The sequence below is a fragment of the Thalassophryne amazonica genome, chromosome 8 (genome assembly GCF_902500255.1).
Source record: "Thalassophryne amazonica chromosome 8, fThaAma1.1, whole genome shotgun sequence".
Taxonomy (NCBI): domain Eukaryota; kingdom Metazoa; phylum Chordata; class Actinopteri; order Batrachoidiformes; family Batrachoididae; genus Thalassophryne; species Thalassophryne amazonica.
The window spans coordinates 16,788,531-16,813,954 of record NC_047110.1 but is presented as its reverse complement, the minus strand read 5'-3'; the positions used below and the strand labels follow the sequence as shown (position 1 = coordinate 16,813,954).

At 42.3% G+C, this 25,424-nt stretch overlaps 1 protein-coding gene across 1 annotated transcript in view; it reads right to left on the bottom strand.

Moving 5' to 3' along the window:
- dgkzb (diacylglycerol kinase, zeta b) overlaps positions 1–25,424 on the bottom strand; it is a 154,933-nt gene that overhangs the window by 7,363 nt on the left and 122,146 nt on the right. Inside the window, exons 30-34 of the mRNA XM_034175777.1 lie at positions 10,780–10,792; positions 6,062–6,105; positions 5,790–5,910; positions 1,794–1,830; positions 1,567–1,666 (exon numbers count right to left, since the gene is read on the bottom strand). Of these exons, the coding sequence (XP_034031668.1) occupies positions 1,567–1,666; positions 1,794–1,830; positions 5,790–5,910; positions 6,062–6,105; positions 10,780–10,792 (315 nt within the window). The remainder of the gene's footprint in view (positions 1–1,566; positions 1,667–1,793; positions 1,831–5,789; positions 5,911–6,061; positions 6,106–10,779; positions 10,793–25,424) is intronic.

Below are 25,424 nucleotides of genomic sequence, written 5' to 3'. Positions count from 1 at the left end.
GTGGGTACGACGTAACTCCAGGTGATATCCGGTGTGTCTGTGATGTGGAGGTTTTGAAATTTGGAGCAAAGCTTCTCCTTGGTGTTGGACTCTACATACCCAACACTGCCTGGGATCAGAATATTTGCTGTGGTTATAAAAAAATAAACAACTTTCTGAATGGGCCAGATTTGAAACACAGCTTCACTTCAGTCTTTGTCAATTCATACTGAAGGTTTGTGGCAGTTATAATTCATACTTAAAACAACATCCTTGCATTGCTGATCATGTCTAAGGCATTCAGACAGCGTGTTCACTGTCATCCCTCAAACATGTTAAATTTTTTTCTGCATCAAGTACAGGACGCAGAACGGAAGTGGTTTCAACATAAGTCAGGGCAAAGCAATGGTACTCAACGTGACTAGAAGCCACACCCTCACAATACAACATTACCCAATGCCAATTTATGATTCCTGCTGTGTTCCATTCTTCCAGAAGTATAAATCACGCAGGATTGTTTTTATAGCATGTACACAATGCAGTGAAACTACACGCTCAAAGAGCTGCAGGTCCTCCCTCTAATTGCCAGAGACTCTGAGAGACCCTCAGAGAGACCCTCTAATTGCTCCTCTCAGACTAATTGCCAGAGACAGGACATGTCCACATCCAGTAAAACGTCCGGACATCTCCAGTCCAGTCACAGACAATTCGTTTGCAGACGCACATGTGAACAATAAAAAAAAAAACTGGCTGGCTGCAGGCAGTTCCTCGCTCTCCCCTCAAACTCTCTCATAATTGTGTTAAATAAAAGGACAAAAAAAGGACATAAGTCCTGCTCACAGACTGATTGCCAGAGACAGGACATGTCCACAACTCCAGATATCTCCACATTTACTCACGGACGGTTCACTGCACGCGCGCGAATGCAGCTTGCGGTCAAAGGAAGAAAGATAAGCTATAATAGAAATCAGAGCGCAGACCTGCAGGTCAGCACAAGAACAAATATAAACTAGGAGAGAAATCAGAGTGTCGTCATGATGCCACATGAAGCAACTTGAGGCAGACCCGGTGTGAAAGGGACTTTAGCAAAAAACATTTTATTCACCTGTTTAAGAGTTGGAAGGATTGGCACCTCCGAGTAGTAATACATATAAAAATAATAACATATATTTAAAAATATTAAAAAATTTCAGGAAAATTAGCCCCTTTTCAGGTTGAACAATGATTAAAGACAGATTATTTCAGCAAGCAGAGGATTTATGTTGTTACATATTTTTCCAAAAAGGCTTCTTCAGGAACTCAAGCCGGTTCTTTGGGTTAACTTTTGTTCCATTGCTAATTACATAAACTCTCATCTACTTCAGGCAATGGAATCCAGGGATAGGACCCGACCTGATGGACCTCATGGCAGACTTACTTCTCATTCTGGTTTTCTATTATGTCTGACTTCCCAACAGCTGAATATGGAATTCTTTTGTTAGTTATTTTCTGCAGCACATTAACAAAAATAAAACTGATGCGAGACTTCTTGTGATTGGCTGAATGTGTTGTGCAGAGGTTTGACTTGACTGATCGCATCATGTTTACCTGAAGATCGGTCTTCATTAGCGATGCACCAGCCTCCACCAGGAAGTGACAGATAGTCCTCTGACAGCAGGAGGCTGCTTTGTGGAGCACCGTCTCTCCTCTACAACATAAAACACACAAAACATTCAGCTTTCAAATCTCCACAACAGCTGATATGGAGATGAATGTCTTCTGGCTTCTTGGGTCAGAAGACAAAATTATAAAAAAAGATGCAGAATTTCACTTACGTCTCTTTTTCTGTTACATCCAAATGAGATGTGGGCACTGAATGCAAAAAGATAAAAAGAAAAAACAGAGTTTACAGAGAAGAAAGTGAAAACTGATCAATGACTTGGAGAAATGGGTGGAACCAGGAAGTTCATGGTTTTCCAGATGCTTCCATTAGGAGTCGCCACAGCAGATCATCTGTCTCCATCTCACCCTGTCCTCTGCAGCTTCCTCTGACACACAAATCACCTGCATATCCTCCCTCAGTACATCTGTAAACCTCCTCTTTGACCTCCCTCTTCTCCTCCTGCCTGGTGGCTCCATCCTCAACACTGTTCTCCCTATATACCTTGTGTCCCTCCTCTGTACATGTCCAAACCATCTCAATCTCACCGCTCCGACTTTGTGTCCAAACCTGAGCTGTTCCACTGATATGTTTTTCCTAATGCTGTCCATCCTCATCACTCCCAAAGAAAATCATAGCATGTTCAGCTGTGCCACCTCCAGCTCTGGTTCCTGCTTTTTCGTTAGTGTGTCTAAGCGGTACAACATAGCTGATCACACTACTGATGTCACCTACTGCCACCTTTCTCCACCCACTACAACCTGCCTACACTCTCTTCACGTCTGTATTATACTCTCCATTACTTTGAAGTGTTGACCTTATATATTTACATCCATCTATCTTAACTACCTCTACTCTTTGTAACCGCCTATTCCACCAAGCTCTGTCAGACTGACATACACATGTACTCCGTCTCATCTTGCTTCTACGGACTTTCATTCCCCTTCTCTCCAGAGAAGGTCTCCACTTCTCCGTGCTTGTCCCAACATATTCTCTGCTCTCACTACAGATCAGTGTCATCTGCAAACTCATATTCTGTGCAAATAGGACTATTACCAACAAGAAAGGGCTCAAAGCTTGCCCTTGATGTAATCCCATCTCCACCTTGAATGCATCTATCCTTCCTACTGCACATCTCATTGTTGTCACATTGTCCTTACAGATATCCTGCACCACCCTCACAGACCTCTCTGCCACTCCAGACCTCTCATACAATACCACAACTCATCTCTTTTCATCTCTTCACAAGTTTTCTCTAGATTCACAAACACACAATGCATCCCCTTCTGTCCTTCTCCATACTCCATCTGTAGTACTCTTTCTTGCCATGAAACCATATGGCTGCTTGCAAATCTTTATCTCTTTTCTCACCCTAATTTCCACTACTCTTCCCCATAACATGTTGTGACTGAACAACTCTACACCTCTGTAGTTAGTGCAGCTCTGCACATTATGCTTACTCTTGAAAATTGGAACCAGTATATTTCTCCTCCAATCCGCAAGCATCCTCTCACTTTCCAAGAATAAAGATAGGTTAAAACATATATATCAGGGATATACGAGGGCTGTCAATAAAGTAACGGTCCTTTTTATTTTTTTCAAAAACTATATGGATTTCATTCATATGTTTTTACGTCAGACATGCTTGAACCCTCGTGCGCATGCGTGAGTTTTTCCACGCCTGTCGGTGACGTCATTCGCCTGTGAGTACTCCTTGTGGGAGGAGTCGTCCAGCCCCTCGTCGGAATTCCTTTGTCTGAGAAGTTGCTGAGAGACTGGCGCTTTGTTTGATCAAAATTTTTTCTAAACCTGTGAGACACATCGAAGTGGACACGGTTCGAAAAATTAAGCTGGTTTTCAGTGAAAATTTTAACGGCTGATGAGAGATTTTGAGGTGATACTGTCGCTTTAAGGACTTTTCACGGTGCGAGACGTCATGCAGCGCTCTCAGGCGGCGTCATCAGCCTGTTCAAGCTGAAAACCTCCACATTTCAGGCTCTATTGATCCAGGACGTCGTGAGAGAACAGAGAAGTTTCAGAAGAAGTCGGTTTCAGCATTTTATCCGGATATTCCACTGTTAAAGGAGATTTTTTTAATGAAAGACGTGCGGAGGGGTCCGCGCGTCGGGACGCAGCCGCCGCGACGCTCCGCCACAGGAAAAACACCTCTGTTGAAAGCCTTAAGGACAAGTTGGAACATGTCCTGCCTGTTAAACAATTTCTCATATACTCACTCCACTGAAAGCCATCAAAAGCCGCCTGGATTTTACAAATGGTTATCAACACGGAGGTGTTTTTCCTGTGCCGCCGCACCGCGTCTGCTGCGTCCCGACGCGCGGACCCGTCCGCACGTCTTTCATTAAAAAACCTCCTTTAACAGTGGAATATCCGGATAAAATGCTGAAACCGACTTCTTCTGAAACTTCTCTGTTCTCTCACGACGTCCTGGATCAATAGAGCCTGAAATGTGGAGGTTTTCAGCTTGAACAGGCTGATGACGCCGCCTGAGAGCGCTGCACGACGTCTCGCACCGTGAAAAGTCCTTAAAGCGACAGAATCACCTCAAAATCTCTCATCAGCCGTTAAAATTTTCACTGAAAACCAGCTTAATTTTTCGAACCGTGTCCACTTCGATGTGTCTCACAGGTTTAGAAAAAATTTTTGATCAAACAAAGCGCCAGTCTCTCAGCAACTTCTCAGACAAAGGAATTCCGACGAGGGGCTGGACGACTCCTCCCACAAGGAGTGCTCACAGGCGAATGACGTCACCGACAGGCGTGGAAAAACTCACGCATGCGCACGAGGGTTCAAGCATGTCTGACGTAAAAACATATGAATGAAATCCATGTAGTTTTTGAAAAAAATAAAAAGGACCGTTACTTTATTGACAGCCCTCGTATATGGGTTCCCTCCAGGTGTTCTGGCTTCCTCCCATCTGTAAAGATACAGTGTACCCAGAAAGCATTCACCGGGCTTTAGTTTTCCATATTTTGTTATGTTCCAGCCTTATTCCACAATGGATGAATTTTTTTATTTTTATTTTTTTTTAACCTCAGACAATACCCCATAATAACAATGTCAAAACGTTTTCTTGAGATTTTTTTTCAAATGTATAAAGAAACCAAATCTAAGAAATCACATGTACATAAATATTCACAGCCTTTGCCATGAAGCTCAAAACTGAGCTCAGGTGCATCCTATTTCCACTGACCATCCTTGGTATGTTTCTGCAGCTTAATTGGAGTCCAAGAACCCAATGGTCACTCTGGCAGAACTCCAGCATTCCTCTGTGGAGAGAGGAGAACCTTCCAGATGTTTTTCAGTGGCATTAACTGGGAGACTAGTCAGGATTGAGGGAAAGATGAATGCAGCAATGTACAGAGACATCCTGGATGAAAACCTGCTGCAGAGCGTTCTTAACCACTTAACCGCACAGCCATCACCTCCCCTAAATAATATGATATGACAAATATCTAACAGAGACCAATCAGAATTTGAATTACCCTCCTGTGACTGATGTAATAGTAATAGTTGGGATTCATCTAGCTCAGGGGTGGCCAAGTTCGGTCCTCGAGAGCCACATTCCTGACACTCTTAGTTGTCTCCCTGCTCCAACACACCTGAATCCAATGAAAGGCTCATTAAAGGTCTGCTAAAGGCCACAGGTGGGCATCGAACCCATGACCTATTGGTGTGAGGCAACAGTGCTAACCCTAAGCCACTGTGCTGCCCAACCACTGTCCAGCTTAAAACCACTGACTAGTGTGATGCAATAGCCTCATTCCATCACGGCACAACACCAGTATGACAATGTACAACTGTAATTTCTCATCCTTAACTTGATCAGATTCTAATTCCCCTGGAGGTATGCACCCTCCAAGTGCACCTTCTTAAGAATCAGGCAGAAAGTAGCTGAAGCCTTTCTTTAGGAAAACAAACAGGAACAAATCTTCCAAAATGAACAACCTGTCCACAATCTACACCTGCTCTTATAAATAATGATCATTTTTAATTCTGAAAGGCTTTCAAGTAATGTTTCAAACTATGTAACTGTATCAAATTTCTGCATCTGACCTAAGAAAGAGATATTTCGGGGTTTATTCTTCTGTCCATCGCTTGCCAAACTCTGATGTAAGTCAATGTTTTGTGAATGGAGAAAACATGCTCTCACCATTATCGATGAGGTACTTGACTATATCCTTGTTGCCGGTCTCCACAGCGTGGTGCAGCAGCGTGCAGCCTGCACTGTCCTGTAGTAAAATGTCTGCTCCCTGCTGGTGGAGCTCCATTAGCTGCAGGCAAACACAGAAAACCACAGTGGGCAGTGTCCAAGAACGAACACTTAACGAAGACTTTTGGGTTTTTGTGGATTAGTTATAAAATGTCATGATATTCATATCAGCACCAAATAACACCACAGTCACCACATGGTTATAGACTCACTCTGCTCAGGTCTTCAGTCTTGACACAGTTGACCAACTCTGACTCTGTCAAACACAGAGGTCCAGATGTCAGTACTACAACAGACTGCAGATACAGAGCAGTTCAGTCACATCTACAAATGTTATGCAGAGATTATGAAAAGAACAACCAGCCATCGTCCTGTGACTAACTGCTCCTCTGTATACCGTGCCCTCCAAAAGTATTGAGACACTTTAGTATAATACCTGTAAATAATCTCTTTTATTGCCAGTTTCTTCACACAAGTCAGGGGATGGATACATGAACATTTCCAAGTCACTGAATGCGTTTTGAACTTTATTTACATCAAATATGAAGAAATACAAACAGTATGACACTCTATGGTAAATCTGGATGGAGGAGACCGTTCTCAAAAACTGAGTGATGAAAGCCACCAAGGCACCCAGACAACTCAGAAGAAGTTATAGGCTTCTCTGGCTGTGACTGGAGAAATTGTGCATAGTGCATGTTTTGCATTTTGTATCCGCAGTTATACAGCTTCATGATAAAGTGGTATAGAGGAGGATTTTCTTTCACCAAAACATCAAATCTAGGCTTGCGTCTCAGATGTAGCCTTCAGTTAATTCAAAATGCTGCAGCTAGAGTACTGACAGGGACTAGAAGGAGAGAGCATATTTCACCCATATTGGCCTCTCTTCATTGGCTTCCTGTTAATTCCAGAATAGAATTTAAAATTCTTCTTCTTACTTATAAGGTTTTGAATAATCAGGTCCCATCTTATCTTAGGGACCTCATAGTACCATATCACCCCAATAGAGCACTTCGCTCTCAGATTGCAGGCTTAGTTGTAGTTCCTAGGGTTTGTAAGAGTAGAATGGGAGGCAGAGCCTTCAGCTTTCAGGCTCCTCTCCTGTGGAACCAGCTCCCAATTCGGATTAGGGAGACAGACACCCTCTCTACTTTTAAGATTAAGCTTAAAACTTTCCTTTTTGAAAAAGCTTATAGTTAGGGCTGGATCAGGTGACCCTGAACCATTCCTTAGTTATGCTGCTATAGACTTTGACTGCTGGGGGGTTCCCATGATGCACCCAGTGTTTCTTTTTATTCACCTCTTTTTGCTCTGTATGCACCACTCTGCTTTTAATCATTAGTGATTGATCTCTGCTCTCTTCTACAGCATGTGTTTTTCCTGATTCTCTCCCCTCAGCCCCAACCAGTCCCAGCAGAAGACTGCCCCTCCCTGAGCCTGGCTCTGCTGGAGGTTTCTTCCTGTTAAAAGGGAGTTTTCCTTCCCACTGTCGCCAAGTGCTTGCTCATAGGGGGTCATTTTGACTGTTGGGGTTTTTCTGTAATTATTGTATGGCTTTTGCCTTACAATATAAAGTGCCTTGGGGCGACTGTTTGCTGTGATTTGGCGCTATATAAATAAAATTGATTTGATTTGAGATGTACCTTCAGGCAAATTGTAGCTGAACTCTAAGGTCTTCTTTTTAAGAAAATCCTGTGCAGTCTGAATAGTGCTCCCTGTCTGACAGATTGACAGTGGTTGCAAATAACTGCAAATAACTGGCAGACACATTGCAGACACACTGGAATCAGTTGGTGGTACACGTGTTGTCGGGGGAGCCACGCCACGTGCAACTTCACAGTCATGGGGCACTTAGACAAATTTCACATCCAGCTCGACAATGATTGTCTCCTGACTGTTGTCATGTTAATAGTGGGAATGGTCACACATTTTCTAAGTGCCAAACAAGCGATGTTAAGCCCCTTTCACACTGGGCCCACTTTGAGTTGCATTGTGTGGCGTCATGACGACGTCACGTGGATGCAACCTAGTGCCGAGATGATGTACCTCAATGCCAGAACACCGTGACGGACGCAAAGGACGAAGCGAATCAGACGCCAAAAATTAAACATGTTTAATTTTTTCTGCATCAAGCACAGGACACAGAAAGGAAGTGGTTTCAACGCAAGTCAGGGCAAAGCAACGGTACTCAACGTGACTGGAAGCCACACACTCACAGTACAACGTTACCTGATGTCAATTTATGATTCCTACTGTGTTCCATTGTTCCCGAAGTATAAATCACGCAGGATCGTTTTTGTAACGTGTACACAATGCAGTAAAACTACACGCTCAAAAAGCACAGAAAAAAAAAATGCTCAGCCTGGCTGCTGCTGCAGCTCCTCGCTCTGAAGTTCTCTCACAACTGTGTTTAAATAAAGTCCATAAAGGTCCTGCTCACAGACTGACTGCCAGAGACAGGACATGTCCACATCCAGTAAAAGTCTGGACATCTCCAGTCCACTCATGGACGATATGTTTGCGCACGCACATGAACAATTAAAGGAAAAAAACTGGCTGGCTGCATCAAGCACAGGAAGCAGAAAGGAAGTGGTTTCAACATAAGTCAGGGCAAAACTAACCCTAACCCTAAACCCTAACCCTCACACACTCTCATAATTGTGTTAAATAAAGGACAAAAAATGACATAAGTCCTGCTCACAGACTGATTGCCAGAGACAGGACATGTCCACATCAAGTATAACTCCAGACATCTCCACATTTACTCACGGACGGTTCGTTCGCACGTGCGCACGCACGCAGCTTCACGGTCAAAGGAAGAAAGATAAACTATAACAGAAATCAGAGCACAGACCTGCAGCCATGCACAAGAACAAATACAAACTAGAAGAGAAATCAGAGTGCACAGACATTCCTGCTTCGTCATGACACCACATGAAGCAACTCGAACCAGGCCCGGTGTGAAAGGGGCTTTAGATGTTTGTGTGTGTCACCTGGAATTTGGCCGACACCTGCCACGAGAGGGTTCGATGGGTTCGCACAGCGCCCACTCTGTCATTCAGCTGCTGGTGTGTGCAAATAGTTGTAGCAACAGGTGTACGATGAGGCAGCTACAATTTTACACGTTTTTGCACACGATTCCTGCTTCATGCGCTTTTTATGCGCAAAACAACCAAATTCGCACTACGTGTGAAGGGGCCCTAAGGTGAGTGACCACACCTGTTTTTGACCCAAATGTTGCTGAATCAACCGAAGACTGTATTACCCAAGTAGCAATAATAACAGTAAAGTAAATCCTGCGCTGTTTTTGCTACAGTATGTGCGGCTGGTCAGAGTCAGTTCTGTGCCACAGACAGCAACAAATCTGCACTGTTACAGAAACGATGTTACAGTCATTTGTTGTATTACTGCGTATCTAATTTCCCTTTTGGCCCCAGTTTACATTTATAGCAGGCGATGCCATTTAACGGCTGTTTATCACTGTGTGACTGTGCAACTGACTGCAGATGGCGGCAGACCTGGTCGTCATCTTTGACATGCCCATTTCAAGCATTTGTGGTTGGAATGTGAAAGCAAGGTGACTGCACACGGTTGTGCTGCTGTCTCTCACTACTGTTTTTCCAGGTGTGACTGAGCCATTATGGAGTCGTGTTTCCAATAAAAATCACTTCATTGTTATTAATATACAAACAGAAACACCAAACAACTATAAAATATCAGACACACACACACACACACACATATACAGTCTGTAGATAGTGGCGGGATGAGTATATGGGACATTACACAAAGTGAAGAAGAAACCCTTTACCTTGTGCTGTGTCACGTGAGGTAGAGCTGCAGGAACAGGAAAAAAACAAAAGGTGACAAAATGTCAAATACTTCACTTTATGATGGATTATTAGCGTCCCTGTCAGGTGTTGGAATGTGATATGCAGCTCTTTAGTAATGAGGGTCCGACTGTGACAGTCATTTCAAAAAAATTACAGCCAAAATAAATCTCCATTTTTTATTTGTTAGTTTTCTCATACAATATGGCTCTTTCCATTTCTTTCTCTTAATGTGAGTTTTCCCTAAAATTGCTACGAAAGTCAGATTGTTGTGTCTTCTTCAAGCTTCCTGTAAGGTTTAACACAGAAAGACGACCACAGGGACAAAAACACCAACAGCAACAGACGACTGGCTCACACACAGATGAGGTCCTACCTAATCATGGGGCTGAAATCAGGAAGGGTTGTATTGGAGCGGTGCACATTCAGAATCTTTGCCCCTCTCCTTTGAATCACAGACACAGCAAGGACAACATGGATCAGTACCAACTTCAGCACACGGTACCCGCAGTAACACAGTGTAGCAGCTGCTGCTCCTTCACGCTTCACTCTGACCTTTAAACCCACGTGATCTCTTAAACCTGAGCTCTCACCCTAACCCAGATATGGAAGATCCTTGAACAGCAGTTCTCAAACCGTGGGGCAGGTGTGCATGCATCCGATGCAGGTGGAGCATAGATAAATTTGGGGGAAAGTAACATGAAAAATACAACATCACGAGCATTTATCCATGTGTTCAGTGGTGGGCACAGCTAACCAAAAAGTTAGCTTCGATAACAGTTAATCTGCTGACTGAAAAGTTATCTTTTATAAAGCTAAACCGATAAACCCCTAAAATAATTTGCCTCTGCCTGCAGAGGATAGAGCTATACCTCTCACAGCTGTCTGTCTGCTACAAAACATGGAACAGGCAAGCACTAAAACCTTTGATTTCAGACATCACAAATGTAAATTTATCAGAAATTTATCAGAAGCTAATTGGTCCGCTGATGGCTTTCAAAGTTATCTCAAAAAGCTAATCCGCTCATGAAAACATTAGCTTTGATAATTAGCGGATTAGCAGAACTGTGCCCACTACTGCATGTGTTTGAGGTTTACACCCTTTTTAGGAAACTTGCATCAGTCACTAGGTTTTGGTGCATGTGAAAACAAGTAGCACTAAGAGAGGATCGCTTTCTGAACGTGTCACTTTAAATGTATTTTCTCACTCACTCACAGACAGCATGAGAATGTTGGACTGACTGTGGACCTGTGGGCGTGTCTCACACCAAGCACAGCTGAGATATGGCCTTCTGCGACTTATGTTACAGAACTCAAACAATTTCAGGCCTGAATTTTACTTTGAAATGAGCACTTTCTACTTGCACAGGTGCAGAATTGTGAAACTTTATGGAATTTTAGTATGACTCCTGAACCACATTTACAACGCCTTTAATTTTAGAACTTTAAATGCAGGTCTAAGACCCACTGCTGTGTTTTAAAAATGTTTGGTACAGCTGTGATCATTTTTAGGAGTTTTCATATTTCACCGTCTGGGCAGCACTCGTTTCAAGTTAATTGCACAGAATCACTGCAGCATTCTTAAACTGATGTGACGTACATTTGTTCACTCACTCACCGATTTGACTAGATCACAAAGGGTGAATAACCGCTGCTCATCCAGATCAGGGGTCTCGAACCCTGATCCTGCAGAGCTCCTTCATGCTATGTTTCCCACATCTACCTGCTCAATTCACAGCTGGTTAATTACCTCTGGTGCTTTCATGCTCTTGATTGGCTGAGCACATCTCTGAGTAATTTAGCTGTGGCTAAAAACACGCAGGTCATGTGATCTTCAGGATTGGTGATCCCTGGATGAGATCAGTATTTGTGGACTGCTTGCACCAGAGGTCCGACTGTGGTTTAGCTGAGCCTGACGCGTTGGCACTGTAATCTGTTTTTCGGTGTAAATCCCTGAGAACTCGTCTTATTGTTTCAGTGACGCAGCAGCAGCTCCGTCATGTTTAAAGAAGCTGAAATCTTTACCTGCCTTTGTCTGCAGAAGCTAACAGCATGCGAAAACACACAATAACCAATACAACACGGTAACAGGCAATATGAGCACACACAACATGATGGCATCACACATATGTGCACACTAACAGTAAGCTCACACATGCAACAGTAGTGCAGTAGTTTTGCCTATCCACTGCGTCCAAAAAAAAACAGCACATAATGGAGCTACTTACATGTTTTATTTTAAAATTGGCTTCTTGTTATCAAACAAATCTGCTTTTAATCATGAAGTGTGTCCCTTTTGTTGCCCCCGTGTTCTTTCACCAGAAAGAGCCTCTACCGAGGCATTGCCATAATAACCGTAGTAAGTGCTTGATGACCTAAATTTAATGGGTTATTTTTTGTCCCAATGCCCACAACCTGTGCAGAATATCATAAAAATGAACCATGTGTTTTTGCATAGTGCTGATGACAAACAGACAAGAACACAAACATGATCTCCTTGGTGGAGTTAAGAATGTGAGTGTGTGTTGTTACCTGCAGAGGACGGTCTTCGGAGATTCCTGGGACAGAGTGTCGGTCACCGAACTGTCACTAGAGTTCCTCTTCCTCTGGAGCTCTCTCCCCCTGCTGACAGACAGACAAAAGGAGAAGATGTGATTTGGAAAGGTGCTTGATTAGGGATTTCACTACAATAACCAAAATTCCATATAGGTACTCAGCGTGTGTGCCTCTACGTAATGAACGCAATGAAGCACTTTAAGACACACAATAGTAAATTTTGATTGATTTACATACTGTAAGCCTAAAACTGAACGAATGATGTCTGCAATTTTTTTAAAGCAATATCTTCACTCCTTGTTTTGAGCCTTGAGCAACTACAAACTGTCACGGTTCACATTTCTGGTGTCAGTTTTTTTTTGCTCATATGATTCTTTGACTATCCTTGTGTAAAACTTCTAACCAATTCCTTGCGATTTCTAGAGTTTCACCTTCCTGTTAATTTCTCTCTCTCTCTCTCTCCCCTCCCTCTCCCTCCCTCTCTCTCTGTGTGTGTGTGTGTGAATCCTCCTCCGTGTTGGTTTCTTTGCACTCTTATTTTCAGTGGCTTTACTTCCTGTCACTTGGCCGTACGAGTTCAGGTACATTGTGGTTTCCGCATTGATTGTTTTATGCACTATGTAACTGTCCACAGACCATCACACCAGTGCCAGATTGTCTCACTTCTATGCTTGCTCCCTCGTGTTCATTCCTTGTGTTTGATCTACAGTTACCAACCCATGCTGCTATCCTATGTTTCTCAAGTTTAGCCTGTCATCTTCTGGACTTCCTATGTGATTCCCTCCTCTGTTTTGACCCCCTGCCTGATCCACTGGTTAGTCTGTTTTCTAATTCCCACATATAAACTGTTATTATTATTATTATTTTCTAATTTCCTGGTGTACCCTGACCCATCGCCTGTTTCAACCATTGACCAATCTATTTGTTTTCAGGTTGGGGGAGTGGCTGAGGAGGAAAACTTTGTTTCTACCCTCAAGTGGCAGATAATTCATAGCACCTTTAAGTATAGACATTTTTGTGACAAATATGGCATGTGCCTCAAACAATGTAGTTATTCCTGCTCTTTAAGACAAAACAATGACAAAAGTGGAACACAAAAGGAGCTTCTGGATGGAATGCATCAAACAGGTTTCATCTCACCCCACTTTACACGGGACAATTTGTGGTTTCTGAATAGTGCTTTTCATTCACTTAAAAACTCTGACATGACAATTTTAACAATTAATTCTTTGGTTAACATTCTTGCTTGCTAGTGAGTATCAGCTGATGATGATGACTTAATTTTAACTTCATTAATGTCAAATGGCACAAGTGCAATATTATAATTGCAATATCACAATATATTGATATTATATTGACACTGGAGACTCTGACACTATATTGATATTACATTGACACTGAAGAAACTAGCAAAAACTCTCAAGCCACAATTGAGTATCTGTTCTGGATGTCTTCAGAATATGAACTCCAGCATGCACAGTTTGCAGGTTAATGTGATGCTAAACTAACCAGGATATTTTGATGGTTGAAGAAAACTGGAATTCCAATAGGAATTCCACACAGACACAGGAAGGCATGCTAATTCCACTAAGGAAGGAACTGGACTGATTTTATGTTACTTTTATTTATTCTTTTGCCGTCTCACTGTTCCAGGAGTAAAGATTCTGACAAAACGCTCTGACAGCAGCAGAAGTTGCACTTTTGTAGTTAAGTGGTTCCTGCTCTGGCCTCACCTCGGTGTGGTTGAGGTGGTTAGAGAGGAGGGAAAGGCAAACTGCTCATCCTGGTGCTCCTCAGGATCCACCAGGTCAGGCATCCCGGGAGAAGTGCCGACCGTTTCCTTGACGACCATCTCCGGGTCCAAGATGTTACAGCTCCTCCTGAGAGATGTCAGTCACGTAGTGCAGATGTTCCTGGAAAAAGACGAAGAAAGCTCTGCAGTCAGGTTCTCCAAACGCGGGTTATACGTAGACCAGTACAGGCACTGTCAACTCAAATGTTAAATATTTATCATTCATAAAATTATGAACATAAAATTAGCTAAAATGTTATTCTTTTAATTTCATCACCATACCTGAGCTCGGTCTATCCTGTAGAAGCGGTCAGCGGTTGTACCTGAAAGACGAGAATCAGGGCTTTGTCTATGAAGCAGAGTCCACAATAAAAAGGAGCTTGTACTTACAGTCAAGGAAACACCACTTTTTGGAAAGTTTCTGAGTGGACGGACAGTCTCCCTTCATCTCATCACCATTCTGAGAGAGCAGGAAGAAAGAAGCGGGATGGTAACAGCTCAGTATCAATAAAGCCTCTCTTTTGACTTGTGAAGGTGATGCAGCTCCACATTTTAGGCAATAAACAGCTGGATTTACGATGGACTACAGTCAGACTACATTTCATAAGCTCTAGCTTTCTGTATACATCCAATCAACTGAAGTCCTGCAGCTGGAGGTTGCACAGTTCAGACTGAAGATGTTTGACCAACCACACAGCCTGTTTCCCTTCTCTGATGTTGAATCTATGTTATTACACCTGCCACTCACACATACACACACACACCTGGTCCACGCTGTCCTGCAGGCGCTCGATGAGGAGGCGGCATGTCTCCAGGTCGCTTTCTCCGGGGATGGTTATGGTTCCCAGCGGCGTGGCTGCAGAAACAGTGATGATTAAATTGACACTGATCTTTAGATCAATGCTACACTAGTAAAATTTCATTCCGGACGTGTCAGCAGAGTATCGAAAACTGTGAGGTTTCTTTATGAAAGTACTGATACACGGTCAATACGTGTCACTGACAAGAAGGTGCAAAAACACAGTGTGCTGTTGAGAAAAAAGAATCCAATCATAAATTTTTTTCATGTGCAATTTTTAAAATATCTTGTAATTGCTATCTAATAAGATTTAAATCTGTATTTTTCAGAGGGTTTAATATACATCTTTAATATGAATATGTATTTTTATTACAACACTAAATCAGAAAAAGTTGTGACGTATGGAAAATGCAAACTTAAAAAAAAAAAAAACAGCAATTAACCCTACATGCACTCTGACTGCTATTTCACTGCAGACAGTATAATCCAAAAATATTTCATGTTCAGTCATTTCAAATATTCATTTGTCAGTATACATCCATTTCTCCATTTAAGGCCTGTAAGAAATTCCCAAAAAAAAAGTTGGGCTGGGGCAATTTATGGTGACTAATGAGGTTAAAAAAGTTTAATGTTATTTCAAACAGGTGATATCTACAGGTAAAGTAATCAAGATTTGGTGCAAAAGCACCGAACACAAAAGGCTTGAGTCTGAGGAGCAAAGACAGGCAGAGGATCTCCAGACTGTCAACAAATGTGCAAGGAAATTGTTGAAATGTTTTAAAATAGTGTCACTCAAGACACAATCTTCGACTCCTATTTAGAGTTCATGTTGGACTGTTGACATCGAAGCACCAGTGACGAACACCAAAATGTAAGTCCCTTTCTGTTGTTTATACATTTATAAAATAACAAATGACAAGGATCTATTTTGCTGTAATATAAACACAAATACTACATTTTTTTTTTTCCATTTCTTTCAATGGAAGGAATATTTCATGAGGTGGAAAGTACCATCTTTTACTCATAAACAGTCATTATTTGTATATTAACAAATTAAGTTGATTAAAACATGAAATGTCTTGAGTTCATACGGTCTGCAAACAAAGTGTAAGAATCCTTGCATTTCTAATTTATTTTTGTACTTTTCATTGTCTATACCATTCCAACGTTTTCTGATTTGGGGCTGTAGTTTTATAAATATATATGAGTACAAAGTGGATGCAATACATTGAGTAGGGAACCTGTCAGTATGAAGGTGATATTTTTTATTGACTTAGGAAAGGTGACCTGTGCTGATGTTTTTCCCCACATGGACAGACAGACTGACTTTGAACAGTGAACTCCTTGCTGACTTACAGGCTTCCTTCAGCTGGTCCTTTTCATAATGCAGAGCCTCATACGCTGCCATGCTGATCCTGTTCACTTGAATCTGCAGCTTCTCTGGAACCGGCTGCTGACTGGACACAAAACGGAGAAAGTTTACATGAAGTTGAACGTACAAACAAGAGAGATGCGTAGAGGAAAAAGTTAGCTTGTTGCTACTGTGATCAAAGCTTTCCTCTTGTGAAATCTAAACAGGATTTTTTTGTCAATTCCAAGTTATTTTAAATTTGTTTTAAAGTGATGCCATTTAGTTACAGCAGTTTGGTCATCCTTGGCGGAGGAGCTAACTGATTGGCCTCACTCGTTCAGATGGGGCATGGAGATCCTCCTCTTGGCCTTCTCCACCATGTTGGCCTGGTTCCTCAGGCTGATGTGGATGATCGATGGCGCCAGTTTGCAAGGCTCACCGTCCACCTGCATGGGGATGGACTTGAAGGTGGTGAGGGTCACTTCTTTACACTGATGGAGTCGCTCGCCGTGGCCCCCCACCTGCAGCGTGGCCTGGGGAGGAACGCGTCCACATCACACGTACATGTATGTAACTGTAACACTGCAAATCCACAATGTCTCTGTTGCTTCATTTTAGAAACTATTCCCAGTCAGATGCCAACTCAGGCTCAGAGGGCCAAGTGGTTTTCTCCTCCAACCCACAAAGGGTCAGGGGTCAAATTCCCAGTTACTCCTTTTGGGCCAATATGTGCATGAGCAAGACAGAGATAGCCTGGTTTCCAAAATGGGCTCAAACTCCATTGCACTCACACATACACCTGCAAGCTGAGTTACTAACAGTGTGCAGTGAGTACTGCATCTGTAAAATGTACGTATGTAGCATAGCATGTATTGTCGATTTAACACGTTTGCATTCATGCATGTGTAATTTGGGGTTTGTCCACCCCAGTGTAGCAAAATTGTGGGAGGAAACATGTAAACACGACTTATCAAGGTCAAAAGGAAGTTTAGCAGCTGCTGATAGCTTCTGTATTTTCAATTTTGAAACCTTGGCTTTAACTGAAGGTGCTTGACAGATTGCTATTCCAGCACAGAGGCTGCACAGAATAAGACAAAAAATTCATTGTAAACCTGACGTATATTTAACTTCATTTCGTACTTGTTTCTTTAAGAATAAATATCTCCATGTGTAACAGGTAGACCTGATGGCACTAGAGGTCAGGGCTATGACGCCCACCCCCTCCCCCACCAAAGCAGCACAGTGGCATGAAATCTAAGAGAAAGAGGGTTCACTGGCTGTTCTTACCGACTCCCCACTGATCATCTGAAATAGACTTATTGCATATTTAAAGTGAAGCAGTCAATCAATCAATCAATCAATCAGTTTTATTTATATAGCGCCAAATCACAACAAACAGTTGCCCCAAGGCGCTTCTATATTGTAAGGCAAGGCCATACAATAATTACGTAAAACCCCAACGGTCAAACGACCCCCTGTGAGCAAGCACTTGGCGACAGTGGGAAGGAAAAAAAACTCCCTTTTAACAGAAAGAAACCTCCAGCAGAACCAGGCTCAGGGAGGGGCAGTCTTCTGCTGGGACTGGTTGGGGCTGAGGGAGAGAACAGGAAAAGACATGCTGTGGAGGGGAGCAGAGATCAATCACTAATGATTAAATGCAGAGTGGTGCATACAGAGCAAAGGAGAAGAACACTCAGTGCATCATGGGAACCCCCAGCAGTCTAAGTCTATAGCAGCATAACTAAGGGCTGGTTCAGGGTCACCTGATCCAGCCCTAACTATACGCTTTAGCAAAAAGGAAAGTTTTAAGCCTAATCTTAAAGTAGAGAGGGTGTCTGTCTCCCTGATCTGAATTGGGAGCTGGTTCCACAGGAGAGGAGCCTGAAGCTGAAGGCTCTGCCTCCCATTCTACTCTTACAAACCCTAGGAACTACAAGTAAGCCTGCAGTCTGAGAGCGAAGCGCTCTATTGGGGTGATATGGTACTATGAGGTCCCTAAGATAAGATGGGACCTGATTATTCAAAACCTTATAAGTAAGAAGAAGAATTTTAAATTCTATTCTAGAATTAACAGGAAGCCAATGAAGAGAGGCCAATAGGGTGAGATATGCTCTCTCCTTCTAGTCCCTGTCAGTACTCTAGCTGCAGCATTTTGAATTAACTGAAGGCTTTTCAGGGAACTTTTAGGACAACCTGATAATAATGAATTACAATAGTCCAGCTAGAGGAAATAAATGCATGAATTAGATTTTCAGCATCACTCTGAGACAAGACCTTTCTAATTTTAGAGATATTGCGTAAATGCAAAAAAGCAGTCCTACATATTTGTTTTAATATGCGCTTTGAATGACATATCCTGATCAAAAATGACTCCAAGATTTCTCACAGTATTACTAGAGGTCAGGGTAATGCCATCCAGAGTAGGATCTGGTTAGACACATGTTTCTAAGATTTGTGGGGCCAAGTACAATAACTTCAGTTTTATCTGAGTTTAAAAGCACAAAATTAGAGGTCATCCATTGCTTTATGTCTGTAAGACAATCCTGCAGTTTAGCTAATTGGTGTGTGTCCTCTGGCTTCATGGATAGATAAAGCTGGGTATCATCTGCGTAACAATGAAAATTTAAGCAATGCTGTCTAATAATACTGCTAAGGGAAGCATGTATAAAGTGAATAAAATTGGTCCTAGCACAGAACCTTGTGGAACTCCATAATTAACCTTAGTCTGTGAAGAAGATTCCCATTTACATGAACAAATTGTAATCTATTAGATAAATATGATTCAAACCACCGCAGTCGCAGTGCCTTTAATACCTATGGCATGCTCTAATCTCTGTAATAAAATTTTATGGTCAACAGTATCAAAGCAGCACTGAGGTCTAACAGAACAAGCACAGAGATGAGTCCACTGTCTGAGGCATACGATCATTTGAACCTTCACTAATGCTGTTTCGTACTATGATGAATTCTAAAACCTGACTAGAAACCTTCAAATAGACCATTCTCTGCAGATGATCAGTTAGCTGTTTTACAACTACCCTTTCAAGAATTTTTGAGAGAAAAGTAAGGTTGGAGATTGGCCTATAATTAGCTAGATAGCTGGGTCAAGTGGATGGCTTTTTAAGTAATGTTTAATTACTGCCACCCTTAAAAGCCTGTGGTACATAGCCAACTAATAAAGATAGATGATCATCTTTAAGATCGAAGCATTAAATACTGGTAGGGCTTCCTTGAGCAGCCTGGTAGAATGGGGTCTAATAGACATGTTGATGGTTGGATGAAGTAACTAATGAAAATAACTCGACAGAACCAATCGGGAGAGAAGCAGTCAACCAATACCGGCTATCACTGAAAGGCAGCCAAAGATAACGATACGTACTCTGGGAGGTTATGAGTAATTTTTTCTCTAATAGTTAAAATTTTATTAGCAAAGAAAGTCATGAAGTCATTACTAGTTAAACTTAAAGGAATACTCGGCTCAATAGAGCTCTGACTCTGTCAGCCTGGCTACAGTGCTGAAAAGAAACCTGGGGTTGTTCTTATTTTCTTCAATTAGTGATGAGTAGTAAGATGTCCTAGCTTTATGGAGGGCTTTTTTTATAGAGCAACAGACTCTTTTTCCAGGCTAAGTGAAGATCTTCTACATTAGTGAGGCGCCATTTCCTCTCCAACTTACGGGTTATCTGCTTTAAGCTGCGAGTTTGTGAGTTACACCACGGAGTCAGGCACTTCTGATTTAAAGCTCTCTTTTTCAGAGGAGCTACAGCATCCAGAGTTGTCTTCAATGAGGATGTAAAACTATTGATGAGATACTCTATCTCACTTACAGAGTTTAGGTAGCTACTCTGCACTGTGCTGGTATATGGCATTAGAGAACATAAAAAAGGAATCATATCCTTAAACCTAGTTACAGCGCTTTCTGAAAGACTTCTAGTGTAATGAAACTTATTCCCCACTGCTGGGTAGTCCATCAGAGTAAATGTAAATGTTATTAAGAAATGATCAGACAGAAGGGAGTTTTCAGGGAATACTGTTAAGTCTTCAATTTCCATACCATAAGTCAGAACAAGATCTAAGATATGATTAAAGTGGTGGGTGGACTCATTTACATTTTGAGCAAAGCCAATTGAGTCTAATAATAGATTAAATGCAGTGTTGAGGCTGTCATTCTCAGCATCTGTGTGGATGTTAAAATCGCCCACTATAATTATCTTATCTGAGCTAAGCACTAAGTCAGACAAAAGGTCTGAAAATTCACAGAGAAACTCACAGTAACGACCAGGTGGACGATAGATAATAACAAATAAAACTGGTTTTTGGGACTTCCAATTTGGATGGACAAGACTAAGAGTCAAGCTTTCAAATTAATTAAAGCTCTGTCTGGGTTTTTGATTAATTAATAAGCTGGAATGGAAGCTTGCTGCTAATCCTCCGCCTCAGCCCGTGCTACGAGCATTCTGGCAGTTAGTGTGACTCGGGGTGTTGACTCATTTAAACTAACATATTCATCCTGCTGTAACCAGGTTTCTGTAAGGCAGAATAAATCAATATGTTGATCAATTATATCATTTACTAACAGGGACTTAGAAAGAGAGACCTAATGTTTAATAGACCACATTTAACTGTTTTAGTCTGTGGTGCAGTTGAAGGTGCTATATTATTTTTTCTTTTTGAATTTTTATGCTTAAATATATTTTTGCTGGTTATTGGTGGTCTGGGAGCAGGCACCGTCTCTACGGGGATGGGGTAATGAGGGGATGGCAGGGGGATAGAAGCTGCAGAGAGGTGTAAGACTACAACTCTGCTTCCTGGTCCCAACCCTGGATAGTCACGGTTTGGAGGATTTAAGAAAATTGGCCAGATTTCTAGAATGAGAGCTGCTCCATCCAAAGTGGGATGGATGCCGTCTCTCCTAACAAGACCAGGTTTTCCCCAGAAGCTTTGCCAATTATCTATGAAGCCCACCTCATTTTTGGACACCACTCAGACAGCCAGCAATTCAAGGAGAACATGCGGCTAAACGTGTGTTTGTGTATTTTAAAAACACACAGCGCTGTGTATTGATCCACTGATTGCTCTCCACCTGTTGTGGTTTGCCCCGTGTTAATGGTCTGTGTTCTTTTTGTTGGTTATCTTTGTTCTAACCCCTGTCTGTGTCCCTCTGTTTATGGTCATTGTATTTCAGTTCTGTGCCCTCTTCTGTTGGTCATATTGTATTCTTGTTTGTACTCTGCACACTTTTGAGTTCCATGTTATGTTATTTTGTGGTTTTCCTTTTAGTTGGATCATGATTCTGAGATTTTTCAGTTCTACTCACCCCTCCCAGTATTCTTTTGCAATTTGAGTTACTTTGTGTGTGTTAGGCTGTGTGTGTGTTGTGTTCCGGCCTCCCTTATTCCCGCGCACCTGTCACTCGTTTGTTCATTTGTCTTCCTGTATTTAAGACCGCACTGTTCCCTGTTTGAGTTGCCGGATTCTTCTTTGTCTTCCTCTGTGATGTACTGTGAGTTTTTGGATCATCTTTGGTTCCTTCTTCGGTGTTGTGAAAGTGTGATTATCCTTGTCTCTTCTATGAGTACCCGTATGCTGTTTAATTATTCCTTGACACCTCCCTGAGTTTTGCCGTTGCGTTTTTTTTTCTGTGTTCAGTGCCCTTTGGTTAATTCAGCTTGTACACTGCCACCCCCTGCTGCATTTTTGGTTTTGTGTTTTGTTATGGACTCCTGTTTGAACCTTTTTTGAACTCTCACCGTTTATTGGACTTTTGGAAAATAAATCACCTTTGTAATCACCTTACCTCCTGTTTTGGTTACTGTCTGCATTTTGGGTTCTCTCAGAAACTGCAAACACAAGACCATCTCACATATGAAGTGAAAGTGAATCAAGTTTAGCTATTCCAAAGAGTTTTCAACTATTCGGCAACTGGGTGCAGAGCGGATTCATAAATGCGTTTTGTGCAAATGCTGCACTCTGCAGTCCAACTGCAGCCCCTCCACTGACTGAGGATTTCACATACCATCGGCGCTTACGGTCTGAAAAAGCTCTGAAACCTTGTAATGATGTGAAAAAATAAATAATTAACTGGGAAAACAGAGAAGAAACACCCTAAATTTGAAAATCTGCATGATGGCACTGATGGCGCAGCCCCATTGTTTAGCGACAGCCAGTCTTCAGCATGTGTTGCTTTTGATACAAACTCCAGAATAAAGTTCTGCAACATGAGTGTCATGAGTTTCCATCACTAATTTACAATACTGACAAAAAGCTTCGGTATCATATTGCCATAAGTTAAATTCAGATGAGACAGGTCATTTTAAGATGCTGTGACATATGTCTGACAGGGATGCCCACTGAACAGGTTTACACGGTCTGCACACACCCACACAGAGTGTGAACAGAGATTTAAAGACTGGACAACTTCTAAAGTGATGTCTGTTCAGTTGTGATAAATAGCCAAAAGCTCACCAGAGAGGTCATGGTAAAGCCGATGACCTCGATATACCCATCGTCATGGCGCTGTCTCTCAAAGTCATGATGTTCACTGGGGTTACCCCACGGCATGGTGCCTGCACAGTACCTGCAGTGTGGTCAGACATCAACAGCTCGTTATGTTTTTTGTTCTACGTGGCAGATCTGACACAGGAATGACTGTAAATCACAGAGGTCTTGAGGACGGGACGAGTGAGTGGTGAGAAACACTGAGGGTATCTGACTGTACCTGGGGATGTTGAGGAAGAGGAGACACTGTAGCTTCAGCTCCTGGACTTTGGCTGTCAGGTCTGCGCCATCACACTGAGGGCACACAAACATTACAAACTCCTAGATGAAATGCACACACGTTATCAGGCACTGCCAGTGTGCTGATATCGATTAAAATGTGGAAAATCAGCAAGAAAAAGATCAAAGCTGACAATTTTACAACATTTTTCACATTATTTACAAAGTGACATTTATTCAAGTCACATTAACTTGACTGTTCTTTGTCTTTGATGGATGTACTTCCTGCAGCAGCTGAAGAAGGCCAAGCTGCCTGTCCAGCTGATGGTGCAGTTCTACACGGCCATCATCGAGTCCATCCTCTGCTCCTCCATCACGGTGTGGTACGCCGGGGCCACAGCCAGGGACAGACACAGACTGCAGCGCATTGTGGCCTCTGCTGAGGTGATTGCTGTAGCCTTCCATCTCTCCACGACCTACACGTCTCCAGGACTCTGGGCCGAGCAGGTCGGATCACAGCTGACCCTTCTCACCCTGCACACGGTCTGTTCAAACCACTACCCTCGGGCAGGAGGCTACGGCCCATCCGGACCAGAACCTCCCGCCATAAGAACAGTTTCTTCCCCTCTGCCGTTAGACTCATGAACTCCTCATAACTCAGTCACCTTAAGCTTAACTCTGTCACTTTATCATCTTATCACGGGTCACTTTAGACAGTGTACTTTGGTTTTTAATTGCACTCCTCCCACTGCACTGTTTTTTCTGTTTCTCTGTTTTTTTCTGTTGCACACAGCCTTTCATATTTTTTTTTTTTATCTTAGATTTTATCTTATTTTGACACATATGTTATTTTATCTTAGCATTTTATCTCTTCTTAATGTTGCACCATTGTACCGAAGCAAATTCCTAGTCTGTGAATCCTGTTCACTGGCAATGGCAATAAACTTCTTCTGATTCTGATTCTTTGCTTGCTCAGATGTTAATCTGTAACAGTGCTGCCACCTAGTGGTTTTGTGGTGCATTTATGTGTAAACCTGAGGAGAAAATATAAATGTAGCACAATTAGTTCTGTGAAGTCAAATACTGTCCTCTGCATTTCACCTCCACCTCCACCTTCATGCACCTCATGGAGCCGTTCTCCTGCAGCACCGACCACTGCACTGGTCGTAGGATTACATTTATCATTTCTGTTGTGAGACAAACTCAGACCAATCTGACAAGGTAAAAGCAGAAGGTTGTTTTAACTTCATTTGGTTTTAAATGCAGGACTTTGTCTTTGTAAAGGTGCCTTGATACTTGCACAAATTTGATCCGCGCACTGGTACACAATCTGCTGTGCCAGACAGTAAACTCGTAAATTTGTTGTAAACCATGCAAGTGCATTGCAAGCTGAAGATGCTGTGATTTTCTTTTTGAGTGATGAAGATGGACAGGATTAGAAATGAGCATAGCAGAGGGACAGCACAAGTAACACGGTTTGGAAACAAGGTCAAAGAGGCGAGGCTGAGATGGTTTGGAAATGGGACCCAGGATATATCAGGAGAAGGATGCTGAGGATGGAGCCACCAGGCAGGAGGAGAAGATGGAAGCCAAAGAGGAGTTTTATGGAAGTGGTGAGGGAGGACATGCAGGTGGTTGGACAGAGGCAGCTGCAGAGAAAAGGGTGATGATCTGCAGTTGCGACCCCCAACAGGAGCAGCCAAATGAAGAAGACAAAATAGATTCTGAATTTAATTTGATACAGTAATTGTTGTTGATGTTCTTCAAATGAGGTCTTACCATGCCATTGCCATCTAATTATATATAAACACTTTTAAAATACAGATTTGGCAAAAAGTGTAAAAATTCAGAGGCTTCAGGAAGACTTTTACAATGTTAAACTAGAGCAGTGGTTCCCAAATTTTCTTGTAGATAAGAATATTTTTGAGACCCTGACTCAGACACCATGGACACAACTTTTCCTTCTAACCTCCTGGGGAATTTCTTTTAAACATTGTAATTTGTATGTAATTTACAACTTCATATTGTACAAAATAAAAAATTATCTAATTATCTTTCCAGATGAATTATTGAAGCAAACCTACAAATCTTACAGCATCAAACGATGCCCCATTCATTTACCTTGCATTGCTTCCACCCACCGCTTTGAAAACCATTGAACTAGAGGTGGCCGGGTGGTTAATGCGCTTGTTTTCAGTGCAGAAGGTTCCGGGTTCAAATCCCACCCCTGCCACATTTCTCCATGTAATGTTGAGTTGCGTCAGGAAGGGCATCCGGCATAAAACCTGTGCCAATTCAACATGCAGATCCACCCTGGATTTGCTGTGGCGGCCCCGAGTGCAAACAAGGGAGCAGCTGGAGGGACTTACTTCTGTCACCTCCAGAGTCTGTCCTCTAACTGGGTTTAAAGTGCACACTGGCTCTTAAAGGGAGTGACAGACAACAAACTGGTTGGTTAATTTCATATTATGCCCAAAATACACCCATGATGAAAGACATGCCACAAATAAAATCCTTTGTGCCCTACACC